Source organism: Mytilus edulis, chromosome 7, assembly GCF_963676685.1.
Source record: "Mytilus edulis chromosome 7, xbMytEdul2.2, whole genome shotgun sequence".
In the NCBI taxonomy this organism is placed as follows: Eukaryota; Metazoa; Mollusca; class Bivalvia; order Mytilida; family Mytilidae; genus Mytilus; species Mytilus edulis.
In genome coordinates, this window is record NC_092350.1 from 28,734,518 (window position 1) to 28,756,195 (window position 21,678).

General features: G+C 32.5%; 1 protein-coding gene across 1 annotated transcript in view; it reads left to right on the forward strand.

The window, feature by feature from the left end:
* LOC139481196 (uncharacterized) overlaps positions 1–21,678 on the forward strand; it is a 197,992-nt gene that overhangs the window by 16,125 nt on the left and 160,189 nt on the right. Inside the window, exons 3-7 of the mRNA XM_071264355.1 lie at positions 3,242–3,275; positions 4,566–4,695; positions 9,622–9,685; positions 10,745–10,851; positions 19,026–19,108. Of these exons, the coding sequence (XP_071120456.1) occupies positions 3,242–3,275; positions 4,566–4,695; positions 9,622–9,685; positions 10,745–10,851; positions 19,026–19,108 (418 nt within the window). The remainder of the gene's footprint in view (positions 1–3,241; positions 3,276–4,565; positions 4,696–9,621; positions 9,686–10,744; positions 10,852–19,025; positions 19,109–21,678) is intronic.

Below are 21,678 nucleotides of genomic sequence, written 5' to 3' on the forward strand. Positions count from 1 at the left end.
GTCGCATCAAAAAATTGAAAAAGTTACACGTAAGTCAATGAATGCCCCGTCTACGTCTACGTCAAAGACAGGCACATCACAAACTGTAATTGGCGCAAATTGATTCTGCCCCCAATATCATATCTAAATCAGCACATAATTCAAAACCCAATTTTAAATTTACATACTAGAAGGGCAGAATCAATTTGCGCCAATTTGCGATATTGCCGGGCGGCCCATGATATTTGTCTTTTATTTATTCATTGAAATATGAAATATCCATATACAATGTGTCATATATAATAAGACTTTATTTACAAAGTATAACACATGAGTGAAAAAAAATTCAGAAGACACCAAACATTAATAATATTTCATGGTAGAATTTGACATCAAAATAACAAACAATAACTAATTGCAATACAAACAAAACATAACTTAATAACTTTTTGAAAAAAAACTAAGGATTTTCTTATCCCAGGCATAGATTACCTTAGCCGTATTTGGCACAACTTTTATGGAATTTTGGATCCTCAATGCTCTTCAACTTTGTACTTGTTTGGCTTTATAAATATTTTGATTTGAGCGTCACTGATGAGTCTTTATGTAGACGAAACGCGCGTCTGGCGTACTAAATTATAATCCTGGTACCTTTGATAACTCTATTAATTACATTGTATACAGAAGCTCCCATTTCGCCTTAGTTAATTCTTATATACCTGAAAATTTGTACTAAGGCAAACTGGGTTTAATTATATATAATTATTTTGACAGCTAAGGCGAAATGAGAATAAGCCTTCACTTCATGTGTTGGAAGGATCCATACGAATGAAATACAACTTGGGACCATTATTTAATAAAAGGAAATAATGAGCTTTCCCTGTTTATTAAAAAGTCAGTTTAAAAAAAAGATAATTAATCTGATACATGTCAAGTATATTATGACTTTTTACTATGCATATAAAACTCCAGTTTAATTATTTATTGCATACATGTACATAGTGACTATTTCATGTGCTTTCCCACATACTTTTGATAAATATAGATTCTTACATTGATACGAGTGGATTATCGGATTTATTCAGTCGAGATAGTTAAATTATCAATTGTAAAGTTCGAGCCTCGGCGAGAACGTTAAAATTTATAATTTAACTATCTATATTGGATAAATCCGATAATCCAACTATGTAAGAATCTGTTTTTTTCTAATGATTAAAAAATACATTTTCTTTTTTTCTTAATCGAAAATCCCCTTCGAGTGCCTTTCACATTACACGAAGTTGTCAATTTCATTAACACCAGGGTTGAGTTCAATATCGTAGCAGCTACGTAGCTGCTATCAATATCTATGTAGCAGCTAGTCTATAGCTACACGTTTAATAGTCAAAATCAACGTAGCACTACGTAGCTGCTACGATATTGAACTCAACCCGGCTATCAATATCTATGTAGCAGCTATATATAATAGTCTATAGCTACACGTTCAATAGACAAAATCTACGTACATGTAGCACTACGTAGCCGCTACGATATTGCAGGCAACCCTGCAACCACACGTTGATTAATTTTTTTTCTATACAATGGGTTCGGAAAGGGATAAATTCCCATAGAATTAGAAAAATAATTTTACTCAAAACAAATTTGAAGCTTTTTTTCCTGTGACCTTTTTTCCGTTTTCCAACAGTATAACCAACATCATTATCACTATAACTTGAAATGGGGAATTCTGTAGCAAATAAATAATAGTAGTCATGGTCAACGAGATCACCGGATTTTACTTACTCCAGCTACGTTTCTCCGGAAATTTAATGCTTGCAGAGGGTAATTCTATGTTTTTCTACCTCTACCGTCTTTAGGTTGACTATATATGCTGTCACATGGTCACTGTTTGCTGTGTGCATGCTTGCAAATTTAACAAGTCCAAAAATAATTTAAACAAAAATGAAAAATTGTTTCCATGGCTATACGGAACGTTCATATTATAAATGTGATCATTAATTTTGATATTTTGACTTGTAAATTAAGTACCTGGGATATTTAGGAAATTTTCTTTCTCTGTCACTGACAATGAAACGATCAAGCAGACGATGAAACATAAAAATAATACGAGATTAAACGAGAGGGACGAAACTTTCCAGATGGGTCGTGTAGAGAGAGTTATCGTTCTTTATACAAAAACGATGCTTCTACCATAAGTGCAACATGAGTCATGACTCATGATGAGAAAGTCCAAATAATAATGACTTGAAATGCTATTATATTTGTTTTTCTTTGACGCCTTGAATACATCGACAGGTAGCAGGCGTCAAATCAAAAAAAAAATAAATAGCTTTCCAAGACGTCATAATTATTTGGACTGATGATGAGGCAATGTTTTAAAGTATTGGGGGAAATTGCTAGATCAGTAACCTTAAATTGGAGTATCTGATTCAGTTTAAATCACTGTATACATAAAAAAAATATTTTTTTTTACAATTTCAATGTCTAGCAGGGTTCAGTTATTGAGTTAACGAAATGGTTCATATTCCTAGTGTCTACCTTGTTTCACTTTTCAATGTTGATAAACTGATCTTTTTAATGAAAAAAAAAACATGCTGACCACCACATGCATGAGCATAAATGAAGTCTAATGAAAAGTTTAATATTAACGGATGGCTTCTTCGATTATTTTGACGAAATTAAACCAAACTGTCTGCTATTAGCGAATTAAGTATCCTAGAGGTATAGGGGGAGGGTTGAGATCTCTTAAACATGTTTAACCCCGCAGCATTTTTGTGCCTGTCCCAAGTCAGGAGCCTCTGGCCTTTGTTAGTCTTGTTTCTTGTGTACAATTCGGAAATTAGTATGGCGTTCATTATCACTGAACTAGTATATATTTGTTTAGGGGCCAGCTGAAAGACGCCTTCGGTGCGGGAATGTCTGGCTACATTGAAGACCTGTTAATGACCTTCTGCTGTTGTTTTTTCTATGGTCGGGTTGTTGTCTCTTTGACACATTCCCCATTTCCATTCTCAATTTTATCTTCATTCCGTTTTAAAAAGTTGCAATACAAAATTGTTTTTTATGCTCGTTTAATGGTTATTATACATTGTAATCCAGCGTGAATTCGATCAGTAATTTGTAATCATTTAATATCTTCCGAAGAAAAATGTCTGTCTATTAATATTTTTCAACTGTTGTGTATCTGCTATTATCAAAAGTAGAAACCAATGATTAAATCCAATAAACCTGAATTTTAAATATTTTTTTTTATGATTTTCAGAACATCATCATGGTTTGCCAGATTTTTCAAAATGGTACGTTATACTTACCTAATATATTGATAAAAGTCCCCGTCAAAATGTGACTTGACATCATTCATAATTTGTGTACATTTATTGAGAAGCACCGTTGATGAAGGGTGCATTTCTTTGTAATACACAAACGATGCAAAACGACAAAGCACATTTGCTAAAGATGCGTTTAAAGTTTGTCGTTCATCGTTTCTTCGAACAAACGCTACATTTGTTTCTAACTTCACCCTGATTAAACAATGCATTTTTTTTCTACGTTTGTAAACAGTCTGTTTACCAACAACATGTGCATGCATTATTGAAATTTCAAACAGGGTCAGTAAACATTGAATAAACGATGTATTTGTTTCTACTTTTGTAGCGTATAGAAAACTGCAACAAACGCCAAACAACGCTTACAAAATTTGGTTAGAAAGAAATGCACTCAAAATAAAACAAACGCTTTTCATGGAAGTATACATACACATTATTGTTTTAGGGGTCAACTGAAGCACGCCTCCGCGGGTGCAGAATTTTCTCGCTGCGTTTAATAAAGACACATTTGATGGTTTTATTTTGGTTGAATGTTTTCGGCTCTTTTATCTGGACTCTTTGACGTATTCCCAATTTTCGTTTTAAATTCTTTAACAAATACAACATACATTGGGTTAGTTTGAATTTCAACAGCCTTAAATATGCATGATCATGGCGAAAACACTAACTACAATATTTATATGTAATCATATAACTCTATATTACTAATTATTACTTTTAAAACAAATCAGTTATCTTCATCTTAAATAATACTTTCTCTAGCTGGTTGATTATCTTTTTATAATTATCTTTTTATAATCATCGTTTGGCATCCGTTCATAATTCAAATAGATCGTCAAATTTTATTGATTTCCTTTGATAAACTCTGATTCTTCTACTGTGACATCACAACAAAAGGCATCTGTGGCTGATTACGTCGCATAAAAGAGAAAAAAATCACTTCTAATGGCAACAAATAATGAAAGATAATCAAAATCACCAGAGAAACCGAATCACGTGTTTTACGTGTACTACGATATTCATGCACTCAGTTATAAATTTCAAAATATTATTGTCTCAAGTGGAGAGATATCTAATACATATCACACTCGATTTTATACAACAAATCTCTCCTGATGATTTTTACAGCTTTATTACTGTGCCATATGTTCTTCGCGGTGAGACATACATTGTGCTATCATATGTGTTGCTGTCTCGTTGACTTTTTTCCTTAATCTTATTTTATTCAATTAATTTGTTTTTGTCATTTTATATATTGAGGTTTTCATTCGAAATTACTCGAAGAGGAGAAATATTGAAAGTCTACCATCCACCTGATGACAGCGAAGTACTGGCAATTAAGAAAGGATTTGCAGCAATATTTTCTTCAAAACTTCACAGCAAGGAAGAGGTACATATACATGTTTTTCATGCAATAAAACATGAATGTATGCAATTCTACACTCAAAATTTCTGTATTTACAAAGTGCAACCTAAAATGAGCTTATTTCTTTTCAAAACATTGTCTTGACATACATACAACACTGAAGCGCTTGAGACAATTGTTTTTTGATTTTTCAAAAGACTACTGTAAAACGTGATGTTTTTTTTTTCTTTATGAAATAAATTAAATGTCCATCATTAAATTACAGATGTTCCATCAGTGAAAGCCGACCCCCACTCATCAGTTTCTTCTCCTGTTAACATAATTATGACTCCCCGATATAGGTTTATACGTCATTTATAACTAATTTTCGAGTTTCTCATCAATTAAGTTATAAAAAGCAAATCTATGAAAAAAATTGAAAATAATTTAATACAGCTAAACACTATTGATGGTCTATAGGGAACACGCAGGAAATAAGGGTAAAAGATAGTGAAAAATGGGTGCACGAAAATGTAAACAGGAGAATTACAGTAGAAATAAACTGTTCACACAGAGATATATCTCGCCTTTTTGTAAACATGTGAACTATGCAAAACATAGACCAAGAATTATGTGGCAAGACCAAATAACCCCCATGGAAATAAGAAATGGCTTTTTATGCATATGCTTAAACTACATACCAAATACCATTGATTATCATAAGCAGTTATCTGAACACTAACCTAAACAGTGCAAACAGTTCATATCCAATGAATCCATATAGTTGTTGGGGTCGAATAATCTCCACGAAAAAGAGTACCTGCAAATGATAATTTTATCATTGACTTGAAATTAGTGGTTCCTCTTAAACTGATATAATCACAAACTTTAACATGTAAACATTGCTAAACATCTTAAGTCGATAGACCATGACTGAGGTGGCGGATTAAAATAATCTACATGGAATTAAACTGACATAATCGCTAACTAATAAATGTTTAAGTAAGTAAAGTTTTAAAGAGCATGACTGAGGGAACAGGGCCAACTTATCTCCATTGAAATGAGATGTGCTGGTCCTTATACAACTGCATACTAAAAACCATTGACCTACCACTTGTTGTTTCCTATAAACGAACATAATCACAAACTAAGACATAATGATTGTTGCCGCCGCCGCCGCCGCCGCTGCGGTCGGAAACAGCATACCTTAATCTCGCTTTTAGACGTCAACAAGGCGAGACAACAACTTTTTTCCCGCTTTCTATATTCTAACGCCAACCAATAACGATGAAAATAATTAAATTGTAAGAATGCTCAGCAAAAGGCTATTATCTAAAAAGTAAGTTAACTCTGTAAATTCTGTTTTACAGTGTATTACGAAGACTAATAAAATTTATCTTGCGAATTCCATTCAACTTACACTGCTTATCAATGTGTCTGTATCAGAGATTACGCAATACAAACTTTTCATAGAGCAATATTGTCTGCCGACTTCACTGAAGTGTTGTAAATTAAGATAACTAGACAGATAAGGTAATTGACAAGGTTTTCATCAGGAATATATAGTAGAAATAAATATGTGTTGCTAGGTAAATAACATTCCATCAAAATTTCAATTATATTTTTTTTTAACTTAGTCATATTACCTTAGCTGTATTTGGCAAAACTTTAAGGAATTTTGGTCCTCAATGTTCTTCAACTTCTTACTTTATGAGTTTATACAGCCTGTGGATTTTCCCTTGGCAGAGGAATCGCAGAATACCATAAAAACCTCTATTCCTCTCTGAAAATTCAACACTTACAAAAGAACCACATTTTTTTGCAATTTTGAATTTCCACTCAAGCCTGGCCCCTTTTTCATTAAATCTACCATGTAACATGTCGTATCGTTATTATTTATAGTAAGTATTCGACATAAGATTGAAAATTGAATGGTGAATGTGTCAATGAGACAACCACCCGACCAAAGAACAGAACACAGCAGAATCCTACCAATGGGTCTTCAACACAGCGAGAAATCCCGCAACCGAAGGCGTGCTTCAGCTTGCCCTTTGACAAAATTTGTACTAATTCAATGGCAATGGACGTTACACCAAACTCTAAAACATATAAAATGAATTAAAATTAAAAAAAACTTGGGATGACTTTGGACAGGCGCAAAAATGCGGCGTGGTTGAACATGTTTTGTGAGATCTCAACTCTCCCACTTTACCTCTAGAATTAACAAACACTCAGCAATACGCACTATAAAACTCAGTTTAAAACAAGTCTGATTTCAATGCCAGAAAGCTAACAAAAGAAACTAAGTAAAATGACAATGACACATAAATTAACAAGGGACTCAGTATAGCCGTTAAACAGTATTGCAACTATATCCCTCCTGAAGAAGTATGTTAAAAGGTTTGGTTAGCTTTTGATGTTAATGTAGACCTTTTTGTGCTTTGTATAGAATAATATGATAAAAGATTGGATGTGAAATACATGAATATATAACATGTCTGCATGTTGATTTATATGTACGAATGATGTCCTTGTACCGATGATAAAATTTATTAAATGTTTTGACCAGTTTGTGATATCGAAACCCCTGGTGCAATATTTTTTTGGTAATACAGATATTTCTTTCGTTAAAATCAAATACGTTGTAACAAACACGAGCCAATCGAACAATTTGACATATATAAACCCCATAAAATGGTGACAAGGGAACGCCACCATATATAAAAGGATAATTGACAATAGGAAATGAAAAATTATCTCTTTTATTATAAATTTTAGTACCAAGCTTCCCGTCAAAGATCTAGGAAAGGGCAGTGTTCATTGCTAGTATTAGCTTTCTTTAAAGTCAGTTCAGCAGGATAAATCTCTTCAGTGTACATACTGAAGTCGTCATTATTGAGAGCCAATATATCATCAATATATAAAAGTGTTATCATTTTTTTGTAACAGATGCTGTTTCGATGGTTCTTTGCTGATTTTAGTCATAAATTGTAACTCGTAACAATACAGAAACAGGTCCGCAATAACTGGTGCATAGTTTGACCTCATGGAACTTACGATAACCTGACGATATACGGAATCTCCATAGCGAACAAACATGTCAACTAGTAAAAATTCAAGGGCAGTTATCGACTTAAAGCAGGTCCAAATGACATAGTCTTTCGTTTGTTGATATACAGAAGACATGTCGTAATTTGTATTCTCTAATGTTGTCGAAGTACTATTGCAAGTTTCTCGCAGTTGCTCATGTCGTAAATCTGTAGGACAATCATTTATGTAACAAACGAAGATTTTATTCAACAAGTGTCCGGTTTAATAACCAAAATCAAAATTTAACTGACATACTCTTGCAAACAAACGCAATAGTAAATGCATACAGACTCAGAATTTGCTACTTTAGTGCTTGCATTTACTGACTATTATCTACTTTTTGTCGAAATGTGTCCTGTTCTTAGTGCATCTATTTTCGAAATAAGTAGTTCGCTGTTTACCACCTCTTATATTCGTTCTACAAGTACGTTAATTATCAATAAACAGAAACACCGGTTTAATTTTTTCAAAAACAAATATTTGCGATCAAAGTAAGTTTTAATTCTAGAGAGTCATTCGGTTTATCGAGTACAGAATCCATTGTATAGAATAACATAGGAAAAAAGTCCGTTGATGTGAGAAGTATGAATTAATGATTTATGAAAAAAAAGTTTTGACATAAGTTGTGATTCTTATTGTATGAAAATGCGGTCAATATACATGTAAGTTCTTTATACACGTGATAAAATTAAAAAGGTTTGTGTATGTCCCTTTATCAATTCAAATGGATATTTAAAAACAAAAATAATGGTCCATTAAATTGGTTGTCAAAATCATATCGCCGATTTGACTCAAATTCTCATATTAGATTTATAACATACTAAAACGCATATCCAAATTATGAAAAGTCTAAAATAAACAATTCAACAAGGCATGGGCTAGATTATATGTACCATCGTTTCGGGTGTATTTTAGTCCAGAAGCCATCTAATTAACTATTGAGTTGACCTCCGAAGACTGCCGACGGTCATATAAACGATATAAACATCATAAAGATATAAAAAGATAGCGAACTCGTTCAATTGGAATTTTCTAGGTCTGTTTAATTTCATATTATGGGCTAAACATATATGTTAATCATCGTTTTTACCTGTATAAGAAAGAGTTTTTTTTTTTATCGAATCCGTCAATCAATTGATTTACGGAACCTTTGTTTCACTTTCAATGTTGACGTTCTTTTCCTTTTAATAACTGGACACGCATAATTCATGCGTAATTCATCTCTAGCTAAGGAGTTAAATTGAAGATCACATAAACACTGATCGATGTTTCTTAGTTTATTTTAACAAAATTGAACTATACTGCTGCTTAAACTTAAAAGCGAATTATAATTTCATTATTTTTTCACTTTCATTAATGATTGAACAAAAGAAAATCATATTTTTTTTTATATATATCTCGTAGCTAGTGCCCTTTAATGAGCAACGTTTTTAAAACTACCCCGTTTTTTGGTCCGTTGAGAGTTGAAGTTGAAATTACTTCATTTTGAAAAGGAAACGGGGTGACTGGATACCTTTGTTTCTGTTTTCCATCTTTAATAATGCACACAAATATCGCGACTGGCAGCAAATTGTGGAAAAAGTAAATACTGTATCTCAAGTAAAAAGAATAAAAGTAAAAATAAAGAGCAAGTGGACTTACATAAAAAGTCAGACGAAGACTAGAACTCAGACCATAAAAGATCTATGAACAGATCGGGAGGAGGAGCAGTTAATCTAATTGTACTCTGGATGAAAAAAAAATCGTTTATTAGGAATTCTTGGACCAACAGCAATAAAATGATATAAGTGGAGGGATAGAATCGTCAGATTTACCGATTGTAAATGAAAAAAGATAGTGATTCATATTATAAATACATTATACTAGGTTTTCACTTTTTAGATTAAAAGCAAATATTTGGATGAAAAAAGTTGGAAATATTCCACAGAAGAAGTTGGAAATGAAGGTATGTAACTTTTTTTCTCATGTCTCATATAATATAAAGTCTTTAAATTACTTCAGCTAAAGGAGAATATGTCATGCAAATATTTGACTCCTTTCTTTAAAAGAGCTCTAAGGTCGTATTGCAATCATGCAGTTGACGTCAGTCGTTGATGTAAACCTTTACAAAAATATCATCCATAGGACCAATTTTAAAAGTTTAAACTACAACTGAGTGATCATTAGAGTACCAGTGTAGTTTATTTTCCACATAGCTTTAAAACAGTAACAGTACCAAATGAATATTATTTACTTTAAGCTCACATGACTACAATTGAACTTCAAACATCTATATGAGAACAGTTAAACCAGTCGAATCAAATATTACAAAGCCGTTTCTTATTACGAATAGTTGTAATCTTGGTGCAGAATTTTTTGAACCAATAATGTGTCACCAAGAGATTAAGGTATAAAACGCCTTTATCAATGACTGAAAAACGTAAAAACAACTTCTTGAGAAATAATCAACCAATTTAAATCATATGTAACAGACAGTTTCTTTTGAATGAATTTACTGACAAGATAGATGTGTCTAAAACATCCATTGTTGCAAAGGATCAATTTAGTTTGTATATCAAAATATGGTGGAGTTTTCGTCAGTACTCACACGTTTTATCTAAATATCAGGAGAAGAAAAATCAGTTCAAATATATAATTTCATGTTGAGCAACTAAATGATACGAATATATTAATGAAATGCACATTTTTACACATTTAATACACAAAATGATTTTTTGAATGATATAAATTAATCATCCTGTCCCCTCTCCGTTCGTCTGTCTGTTCATGTGCCTTGTAAATATAATTCCCCATCAGCAGCTGCATGGACATCGATAACACTTGACGTTACCCGATCCTGAGGATGTGCATACAAAAAATATGTATATTTATACCTGTCCAACATGGTCAAGGGGAGATTATCAAATTTACGTTGTTTCGTTGCAGTTGTATGTATGAGCTAGAACTTGTTAGACGTACATGTATGCATCATATCATGATTAAAACGAATTTTAATATCTTAAAGGTCCACATAGCGCAATATACACAGCAAGAGAAACTCCAGTTGGAATTGAGTTTACGAAGCAACGAAAAGGGCATGTTATACCTAATGCGAAAGGAACATTAACAAAGGTAAAAAAACCACAGCAAAGGTTTTCACTCTTATGAATAATATTGCTTGTCAATTGAATATATACTACATGTATATACCATTGAAATGTTGAAAAGTAAAACTCATTCCCTGTACCTGCTGAAAATCAGAATGCTGGTAATGAATATTCATCCCCACTTATTCTATATGCCGTATTTAATTCTAGAGAGAAATATAAATCATTCTTTTTAGCTTTTGGCATTGCCTTTCCTGATTTTAGCTCATCATGCCCAACTGCCATCACTTGGATGTTTAATTTTTCTCCCGTAGTCTTTTCACTTTCACTTTTACCTTTTTTCTACTCTAAAACTACTGAGCCAATTAGAATCAATCTTTGATACGATTATCATTAAGGGTATTAAGTTTAAAATACGTGTCCGATGATCCGGCCTGCATACCAGTATTTGAAACATGATCTTAAAAAAGAACATAGGGGTAAAATACATATTTTGTCTATTTTCAAGAAAACCATATAAAAAAAAATCTGACAAGAAAGAGTGTGAAGTTCTTCATACTAGTTAATTATCGTCAAAAATTGTCAGATGATTCCATATGTTTGTAATAGTTTTTTGATTTTCAAATATATTGGCCTCCAGCATCACTGAAGAGACTTTAATTGTCGAGATGCGCATCTGTTGCATTAAAATTAGTAATTTTGTTTCTTTTTTGTTTATTATCATAAAAACTATTATTGACAGAGAGTAACTGTAAATGGCAAAAACGAAATTCATATATATCTAACACGGCGGAAATAGTCAGTTAGTGTAGAGTTCTCTTATGAGTTATTGCCTTTTATTGACGATTTTTACTATTTTTCTATTTTGGTGATAACATTACCGACCGTCCGAGAGGCTTATGGCTAGCGAAGGTCGTTAAAAACCCTCATGTCGTCATTTTGGTGAAAACTAAAGAAAGATGTAGGGAACTGTGCACCGAAAAAAGTACACAAGCTCTACAAAAGCTAAACAAGATAGAAATTAGTAGTCAACTTGTTGCAGGAGTTATTGCTAATGAATGACGTTTTTTGTACCCCGCTCAGATGGAGGAGTATACAGTGGTAACTACTAATAGAGGTCGGTCATTTAAAAACGTATCAACCGTATCATATACGTTAACGAATACGCATCTGTATATATACCAACAATATTATGTGATCCCAAGTTAAAGACTATTATAAATTTATAACCCGTGCCTGAGTGATATATGAAGCTTTGTTCACCGAAGAAAAATCATATTTTACGAGGGCATAGCACGAAGAAAATATGACTTTTCGAGGGTGAACCAATCTTCACATCTCACGAAGCCAAGGGAAATGAATGTTTTATTCCACGGCTATACTTTTTCTTTTACTTCTGAATATAAAAGTTACATAATTGTTTTCTTATTCGTTTTGTTTAATAACTAAACACAACATACATAAACAGTACTGCTTTAAAGTTAATTATTGCATATTCAATGTGCGCAATGAATATACTGTACAACTGCAGATTTGTTTTGTTTCATTCTTTCGCAATAATAATATAAACAACAAACAAACAATTGAAATTTGAAATTTGGCTGATTATTTGTCATGGAATTTATTCAACAATATTCAACAATATAATAAAATTGAGAATGGAAATGGGGAATGTGCCAAAGAGACAACAACCCGACCATAGAAAAAAAAAAACAACAGCAGAAGGTCACCAACAGGTCTTCAATGTAGCGAGAAATTCCCGCACCCGGAGGCGTCCTTCAACTGGCCCCTAAACAAATATATACTAGTTCAGTGATAATGAACGCCATACTAATTTCCAAATTGTACACAAGAAACTAAAATTAAAATAATACAAGACTAACAAAGGCCAGAGGCTCCTGACTTGGGACAGGCGCAAAAATGCGGCGGGGTTAAACATGTTTGTGAGATCTCAACCCTCCCCCTATACCTCTAGCCAATGTAGAAAAGTAAACGCATAACAATACGCACATTAAAATTCAGTTCAAGAGAAGTCCGAGTCTGGTGTCAGAAGATGTAACCAAAGAAAATAAACAAAATGACAATAATACATAAATAACAACAGACTACTAGCAGTTAACTGACATGCCAGCTCCAGATTTCAATTAAACTGACTGAAAGATTATGATTTCATCATATGAACATCAGGCACAATCCTTCCCGTTAGGGGTTAAGTATCATACCATCATAACATATATGAGAAGAACATAACCCGTGTCATGCCAACAACTGGTTTTTGAATAAATGTGTTTAGTTCCGATGCAAAGACCCTATAAGTGAATCAATATTAACGCCAAAATATGCAATCTTTAATGACCTGACAACAGTATCGTAACTATATCCCTTCTTAATAAGTCTATTCAAAGGTTTTGTTAGTTTTTGAGGTGAATACTGACACCTTTGTGCTTTATAAAAAATATTTCCATAAAAAATTGGATGTGAAATACCTGAACGTATAAGAAGTCTGCATGTTGAGCTATATTTACGAATGATGTCCTTATACCGATGATAAAATTTAGTAAATGTTTTGACTAGTTTGTGATATCGAAAACCCTGGTGTAATAATTTTTCAGTAATACATAAATTTCTCTCGTTAAAATCTAAAACATTGTTACATACACGAGCGAATCGTACAAGTTGAGATATATAAACACCGTAAGATGGTGACAAGGGAACGTCACCATCTAAAAATGGATAATTAACGATAGGAAATGAAAAATCATCTCTTTTATCATAAATTTTAGTATTCAGCTTTCCGTTAGTGATATAGATATCAAGATCGAGGAAAGGGCAGTGGTCATTGTTAGTATTAGCTTTATTTAAAGTAAGTTCAACAGGATAAATTTCTTTAATATTCATACTGAAGTCGTCATTATTGAGAGCCAAAATATCATCCAAATATCTAAAAGTATTATTAAATTAGTTTATCAGATGTTGTTTCGATAGGTCTTTGCTTATTTTTGTCATAAATTGTAACTCAAAGCAATACAAAAACAGGTCCGCAATAAGTGGTGCACAGTTAGTCCCCATTGGAATTCCGATAAACCAACAAACAACCAACATCAACAAACTGGCCAAGAAGTAAAAACTTGATGACAATTGGTCACTGAAGGGAAACCAACAGTAAATGCATGACAATTTCTAGCTGCTGGGCAGATCCATAACAGATTAATGAACGATATTTGAATAAATCACTGCCAGTTGAATCATGTTGATGATGACATCCGACGCACTTTCCATATTGAACGGAATGCCATGACGATATACACTCTTTTTTTTTTATTATTCCTGCAAATTCCTTGAATATTCACTGACAGGTTTAATTGGATCTGCCGATGAATATTGAAACGTCTAACACTTTTGATGATACATGACTATCTAATAGGAACATTCAAAACATTTGGACCTGTTAACCATGTAATCTGAAAAATAAACTAAAAACAGCAGCAATTTTGTTTGTTAAAGGGAGGGATGTTGGGTTGTGCAATCTTGTTGAAAAATACTCGTGGAATGAAAATTTACCGGGAGCACGTGCTTATATATGACCAAAGTCCGCGATGCGCTTTAAAGCATATTCTTTCGTATGTTTAAATATATGGTTGTAATTATTTAAATGGCAAAACGTAAATTATGGACTGACGTACATTTGAAATACAATAAACAACTAAATGTATTTTTAATGCAATAAATCAATTTAATTATTAGATCATTAAATTTTATTAATACATTATTATTCTATTCTGTTTGTTTTTAGATTTGAAATAATTTGAAATAAACCCTATCAAAATAATTTATTTAAACACTAACCGCAGGTAACTGTCTGTCTGAGGTCTGTGAAAAATTGCGGCAACTAGTAGGATGTGAAAAGTACTAACAAACATTTTGTACGAAATGTGATATTTTTATGTGTGTCTTGGTAACGAAATTTGCAAGAATGTATTCCGAAATATATGGTACTATTCAGACTTTCATTGTTATGTCACTATATGCGTTAAATGCTGGTAAAATATACGATTTGTTGGTTCAACCCCAGTTATAAAAAAAACAAAATGTCCGCCACAAGTGAATTAAAAAGTCAAACTCCTGAGTCTACAAGTCTTCTTGGTGGTAGTAACAGAGGGAGAAGTTCCTCCAGGAAACGTCAATTATCTTCATCATCAGAAGACCAAATGAAACCCCCATCAACCCGTCAAAGATCTTAATCTGTTCAACGCCAATATTAAGTACAGTCAAGTGGTCCCCCATCGAGTCCAGTTACCTTCAAAACTCATGGTGAAAGTTTTAATATGGCAAAACTTGTACAAACAACTTTATTGAAACCTGATGTATTTCAATCTATTATTAGTGAAATAAAAACAGAACTTATTTCAGAACTAAAAACATCTTTAAAATCAGCTATTACTGAAGCCATCCAAGACGCTATTAAGGTTCATCATAACCTTTTGGCTAAAATGGCCGTATTTACACCCCAAATTTTACTCTGAGAACAGACTAACCTATACACCTGCAACAGTTTTAAGGGATGGCAGGAACTAGATATATAAATTTTAAATGCATTTTATGTTTCAGAAAATTATAAACTTTTCTAGATTTTGCTACCCATTTTTTTCGTTCCTGCAGAAGGTGCAAAAATTAACTAAGTAGTGAAAACGATTGAGAAGCTCCCCTCATATAATCAATGTTGTGAGTAGCATCAGGTAATGACTCAATTAGTCATCAAATGTTAAAAAAAGACAAGTTATACTGTCAGTGTACTCTTATCATTGTTATTTAATTTGTCATTTGAAAAGGCAGAGTTTCCTAGTCAATGGAAAACAGCTATTGTCATGTCGTTATTCAAAACCGGAGACAAATCACTGATTTCCAATTATAGACCAATCTCATTATTATCAGCAGTGGGTTAAGTTTTTGAAAGAATTGTGTTTAAAAATGTATTTCATCACTTAATAGCAAACAATTTATTATAAAAATTTCAATCAGGTTTTATTCCAGGTCATTCTACCGTTCACCAGCTAATAGAAATTTACTATAGGATATGCATGTCACTTGATGATCGCTGTACAACATCTCTTATATTATGTGATATCTCGAAAGCTTTTGATACGGTATGGCATAGTGGCCTCTTAATAAAACGTAAAGCGTATGGTATTGATGGAAATCTGTATAAATGGTTTGAAAGTTATATTTCAAATAGAAAACAAAGCGTTTTTGTTTCAAATGCCTATTCGCCTTTTGATAATGCTAATGCAGGAGTTCCGCAAGGCTCTGTATTAGGTCCCCTACTATTTCTTATTTATGTAAATGACATAGCTGCTGATAATTTGACAAGTCTAACTCGATTGTTTGCTGATGATACATCTCTTTCTTATTCCAGCAATAACCCTTACACTATAGAGGATGTCTTAAACAGCGATTTAGAACTTTTGATTCCAATGGTAAATTCCATACACATATAGAAAATATTTTAAAGTGTGCAAGCACAAGATTAAATGTTCTTAAAAAATTGAAATATGTATTGAATAGATATTATCTTGCTCGTATATATTTAACTTTTATAAGACCCGTTATGGAATATGCATGTGAGTTATGGGATGGTTGTACTCAACAAGAAGCCGACAATTTAGAACATGTTCAGTTAGAAGCAGGGAGGTTAGTAACTGGGTTGCCCGTGTTTGCTAGTCGGGAAGCTATATATTTTGAAACTGGCTGGCAATTGCTTGTGGACGGAAGAAAATCCAGAAAGCTCAATATGTTCTATTCTTTACATAATGGGACTGTCCCTGATTATCTCTGTGATTTAATGCCCCCGCTTGTTAGTCAAGTATCTAACTACGATTTGCGAAACAGTAATAATTATGTAGTACCAGGTTATAGACTAGACATAACTAGAAAATCCTTTTTCACATCCACTACTATTGAATGGAATAGACTTACCCCGAAATACGTACGTCCTAAAATATATATATTTTTAAACGAAAGATGAAGTCCAAATTGATACAGCCACCTTCCTATTTTAGTTGTGGGGATAGAAAACTTAATATCATTCATACACGTTTGAGAAATATGTGCAGTTCTTTAAATTCAGATTTACATCGTGTTAATATTAAACCAAGTCCGGCATGCAGCTGTGGCCACCCTGTTGAGGATAGTATACACTATTTTTTAGAGTGCGCTTTTCCCAACGAAGCAAGAGAAATACTGTTTTCTAAATTAGAACGTTATGCTATATCCATTGAACTTCTGTTGGCTGGTGACGGTGACCTTTCTTTTCAGCAAAACAAAGACATTTTTGAGTCCGTACAATCTTATATCAGAATAACACAAAGATTTAAAACAATCAATTAACGTTCTAAATTTCTACTTTACAACCTTTCACTCCAGTCCAGTTGTTTCATTATTATTCCTTATTATATTGTATTTTTTTTCTTTTTTTCTAATTTTTGTTTGAAGTATGTATTACATGCATTACTACTATGTTTTTTTTTCTTTTTTTTCGCCATTATCTAATGTACTTTGTGTTTATATTTATATTGGGAGAGGACGTCTCTAATGTTGTTAAAACTTGTGTCCAATCCCTTTTGCTACTTATGCAAATAAAATATGTTTAAACTAAACTAGCAGGTAACGTCGCACAAGGCAATCCCGACGTTCAGAGGGGAATATGATACTCAGAGGGGAATATGAAGTTTTGTTCGACGTCACGTGTGATAGTTTCAACCAATCAAATGTTGATTTCGCTATCAAAATCAACATGCAGTGGAATAATATACGTTGCGTTTTTTTATTAGTATTATTAAATTTGATCCTTTTCAAAACTTTATTTTGCAAATGCAAAAAGACGTCTATCGACGACCTTTGCATGCTTTCCAAAAGGAGCGATTGAGGGGCACTGACACGAATTTCGTACAAAATTATTTTATAAAACCCGTAAAAATATTGCAAGATCTTACCTGAATAAACACAAAAATATTTACTACTTATAAAACACGTAAGAGCTATGAATATTGTTCATTAGCGATTTTATCAAAAATTAGTAATAGATACAAAAACTGTTTTCTTATGTAATATAAATACATTAATTTTGAAAAAAAACCCCAAACATACTGAGCATCGCTCTATTCGTCACACAAACGGTTTTACCGTATTCACTCCTATCACGCATGAAAACTGTACTTAGCTTTGAATATAAAAGTCGGATATCATGTTTCACAAAAATCAATATTTCCTAATGTTTTCGAGTAAATTTCACGTAAAAAAATATATCATGCATGCGAGTTTCACCTGTAAATAGTATGAAATCAGTTCATGTGAACTTAACGTACTTATAAGCTTATTTTACCCAAAAGGGATATATTTCAGAAAAAAAAAATAAATACATGGACATTTTCGGGAAAAACAAATATTTGTACAACTAAACGGGAGAAAACCAGATAAGCCATGAAATTTACTTTGTTTCTGTGGCTAAAAAAATATGAAATATAACAACTTTTCGAATTGTGAATATTTTGTACATCGAACCAAAAAATATATAGATCTTCTTGGGAAGTTGACGAGTTATTACAAGACTAGATTTCACACTGTCCTAATCATGAAAAAAGATGACTGTCTCTGATTTATAGTAAGAAAGTATGTTTGATATATCTTTGAAAATATGTTTGTCAATAATTTTATACACATTGCAAAGCAATATTTACCACCTACATGTACATTTGTACACATCGTAAGTGCATGTGTTTCATAGTCTTCTTCCCATGCATCGACCCAGTGGTGTAAATTGTTATCAAAGGTACCAAGATTATAATTTAGTACGCCAGACGCGCGTCTCGTCTTCATAAGACTCATCAGTGACGCTCATGTCAAAATATTTATAAAGCCAAACAAGTACGAAGTTGATATTTAAATCATGTGAAATTGAAGCAAACACATTGTAGACGTTTTCCAAAAATTTAGTTAAATGCAATTAACTACTATCATTAGAAATACACCAGTTGCCAATCTTCATTATTAAAACTATGTACAATAAGAAAGATTGAGATCACATACTGTTTTTGGTTTATCTACAGATTCGTATACGTCAACGTATATGATACGGTTGATACGTCTTTAAATTAAGTCATATATTACTTATACAAATCAAAATGTAGTATTTTTGTTTTTCAGGTTTTACATTTTCACAAGGAACTCGGAATAATCCATAAAGTAATGATAGAAGAGAATTTTACCTCACCTAAAGCACCTGACAGGTTAACTAATCTCATTGTTATAGTGAAATTTTTAGTGTTTATATTAGTGTTTAGCCATTGATAATATTTCATCTGAAATTTTCTTAAAAATGAAGGGAACACATCAAAAGATTTTGAACATGAGTGCTTTATGCAATGCATGGAGATGAAATTACATCAATAAAATTGAAAATGGAAATGGAGAATATATCAAAGAGACAACAACCCGACCATAGAGCAGACAACAGCCGAATGCCACCAATAGGTCTTCAATGAAACGAGAAACCCCCGCACCCGGAGGAGTCCTTCGGTTGGCCCCTAAACAAACGTGTTACTATTTCAGTGATAATGGACGTAATACTAAACTCCGAATTATACACAAGAAACTAAAATTAAAAAAACGTTCATGACTAACAAAGGCCAGAGGCTCCTAACTCGGGACAGGTGCAAAATGTTGCGGGGTTAAACATGCTTTTTGAAATATCAACCCTCTCCCTTTACCTCTAGCCAATATAGAAAAAAAACCGCACAACAATACGCAGAGTTAAACTCAGCAAATAGGAGAAGTACGAGTCCGATGTCAGAATAGGTAAAAAAGAAACTAAACAAAATGACAATAATACATAAATTAACAAAGGACTTTCACACAGTTACTGACATGCCAGCTCCAGACCTCAATTAAACTGATTGAAAGATTATGTATTCATTATATGAATATCAAGCACATTCCCTCCCGTTAGGGGTTAAGTATTATACCATCATAAAATATATGAGAAGAACATAACCCGTGTCATGCCAACAACTGGTTTTAGAATAAATATGATTAATTCCGATTCAAAGACCCTATACGTGAATCGATATTAAAGCCAACATATGCAATCTTTCATGACCTGACAATAGTATCATAACTATATCCCTTCTAAATAAGTCTGTTTAAAGGTTTTGTTAGCTTTTGAGGTGAATACTGACATTTATTTTGCTTTGTAAAGAATATTACCATAACAGATTAGATGTGAAATACCTGAACGTATGAGATGTTTACATGTTGAATTATATTTACGAATGATGTCCTTGTACCAATTTAGTAAATTTTTTGACTAGTTTGTGATAACGAAAACCAATGTGATAAGGGAACGTTACCATCTAAAAATGGATAATTAACGGTTAGAAATGAAAAATCATTTCTTTTATCATATTTTGGTGTATTAAGCTTCCCTTTAATGATATAGATATCAAGATTACGGAAAGGGCAGTGGTCACTGTTAGTATTAGCTTTATTTAAAGTTAGTTCAACAGGATAAATTACTTTAGTACACATTCTGAAGTCGTCATTATTGAGAGCCAATATATCATCCAAATATCTAAAAGTTTTTTTGACTTTTGTATCAAATGTTGTTTCTATGGGTCTTTGCTAATTTTAGTCATACATTGCAATTCATAATAATTCAAAAACAGGTCCGCAATAAGTGGTTCACAGTTAGTCCCCATTGGAATTCCGATAACTTGACGATGTACGCAATCTTTAAAGCGAACAAAAATGTTATCTAGTAAAAATAATTCTGATAAGGGGGACCTCAAATTCCTTCATTATTATCAAGAAGCCTTTGTCAAAAGGAGTAAGTTAAGTAAGACCCCTTTTGGCCCCAAAATATAGCAGTTTTACACAATTGTTAAAATGTAAACTTAGTTATTATTTTGAAAGTAGAATGCTTCTGCTACATAAATATTGGCTATTTTTGACAATGCAATGCATATATATCGGGTACTAGCATCAGTAAGTCATGCTAAATTACTGAAATCTTCACAATTTCAGCATTTTAGTAAATTTTAGACGGTTTCCGTCTTGAATGAAAGTGGCCACATTTGTGATCATTCTTTATATTGTAATGTTAGTTGTATTTGATGATAATACATAATATATACAAAGGTTGAGGTGAACAGGGATGCAGCCACTTTCATTTTTGACAAAAACCATTTGAAAAGTGACATTGTTGTCATATTCAATAGATTTTACATATTCAAGCTAGAGACAGAGCTTTTTTAATCAGTAAATCAGTTAAAATCTTTCACATAAACTAATTGAATCAACGGAAATGGACACTTAAGTGTTTAAAAAAAGTCAGAAATCTTTTGTCAGATGAACTTGAAATTTGAGGCCAAAATCGGCCCTTACCGGACCTACTTCTTTGCGGAAGCAAGACATAGCGCTTTTAAGTTCGGTCTTTGATTGTTTTTGTTTCTATATATCAATAACTTTCTGACTTTTCTGTCTTCCGTATTTTACTGACAGCTTCTTATATATATATCAAGTAAGATCATCTAAAAAAGAAAGGTTTTATCTATCTTTTTTTCCACATTTTACTGATAAATAGACTAAGTGTAGTAGTCAACATAGCATTTTATCATTGAAATCATCAATTGATTGACCAGACACAGAGTACCTTGGAACCCTAACAAATGTTTCGTTGGATCATATTGTATCTTCAAATTTGAAGGAATGATTCGACTCATCAAACCATAGATGAGTTCTATCAATAGAAAAAAAAATATATTACTAGTACTTTGCTTCTGTTAAATATATCTTTATTAAA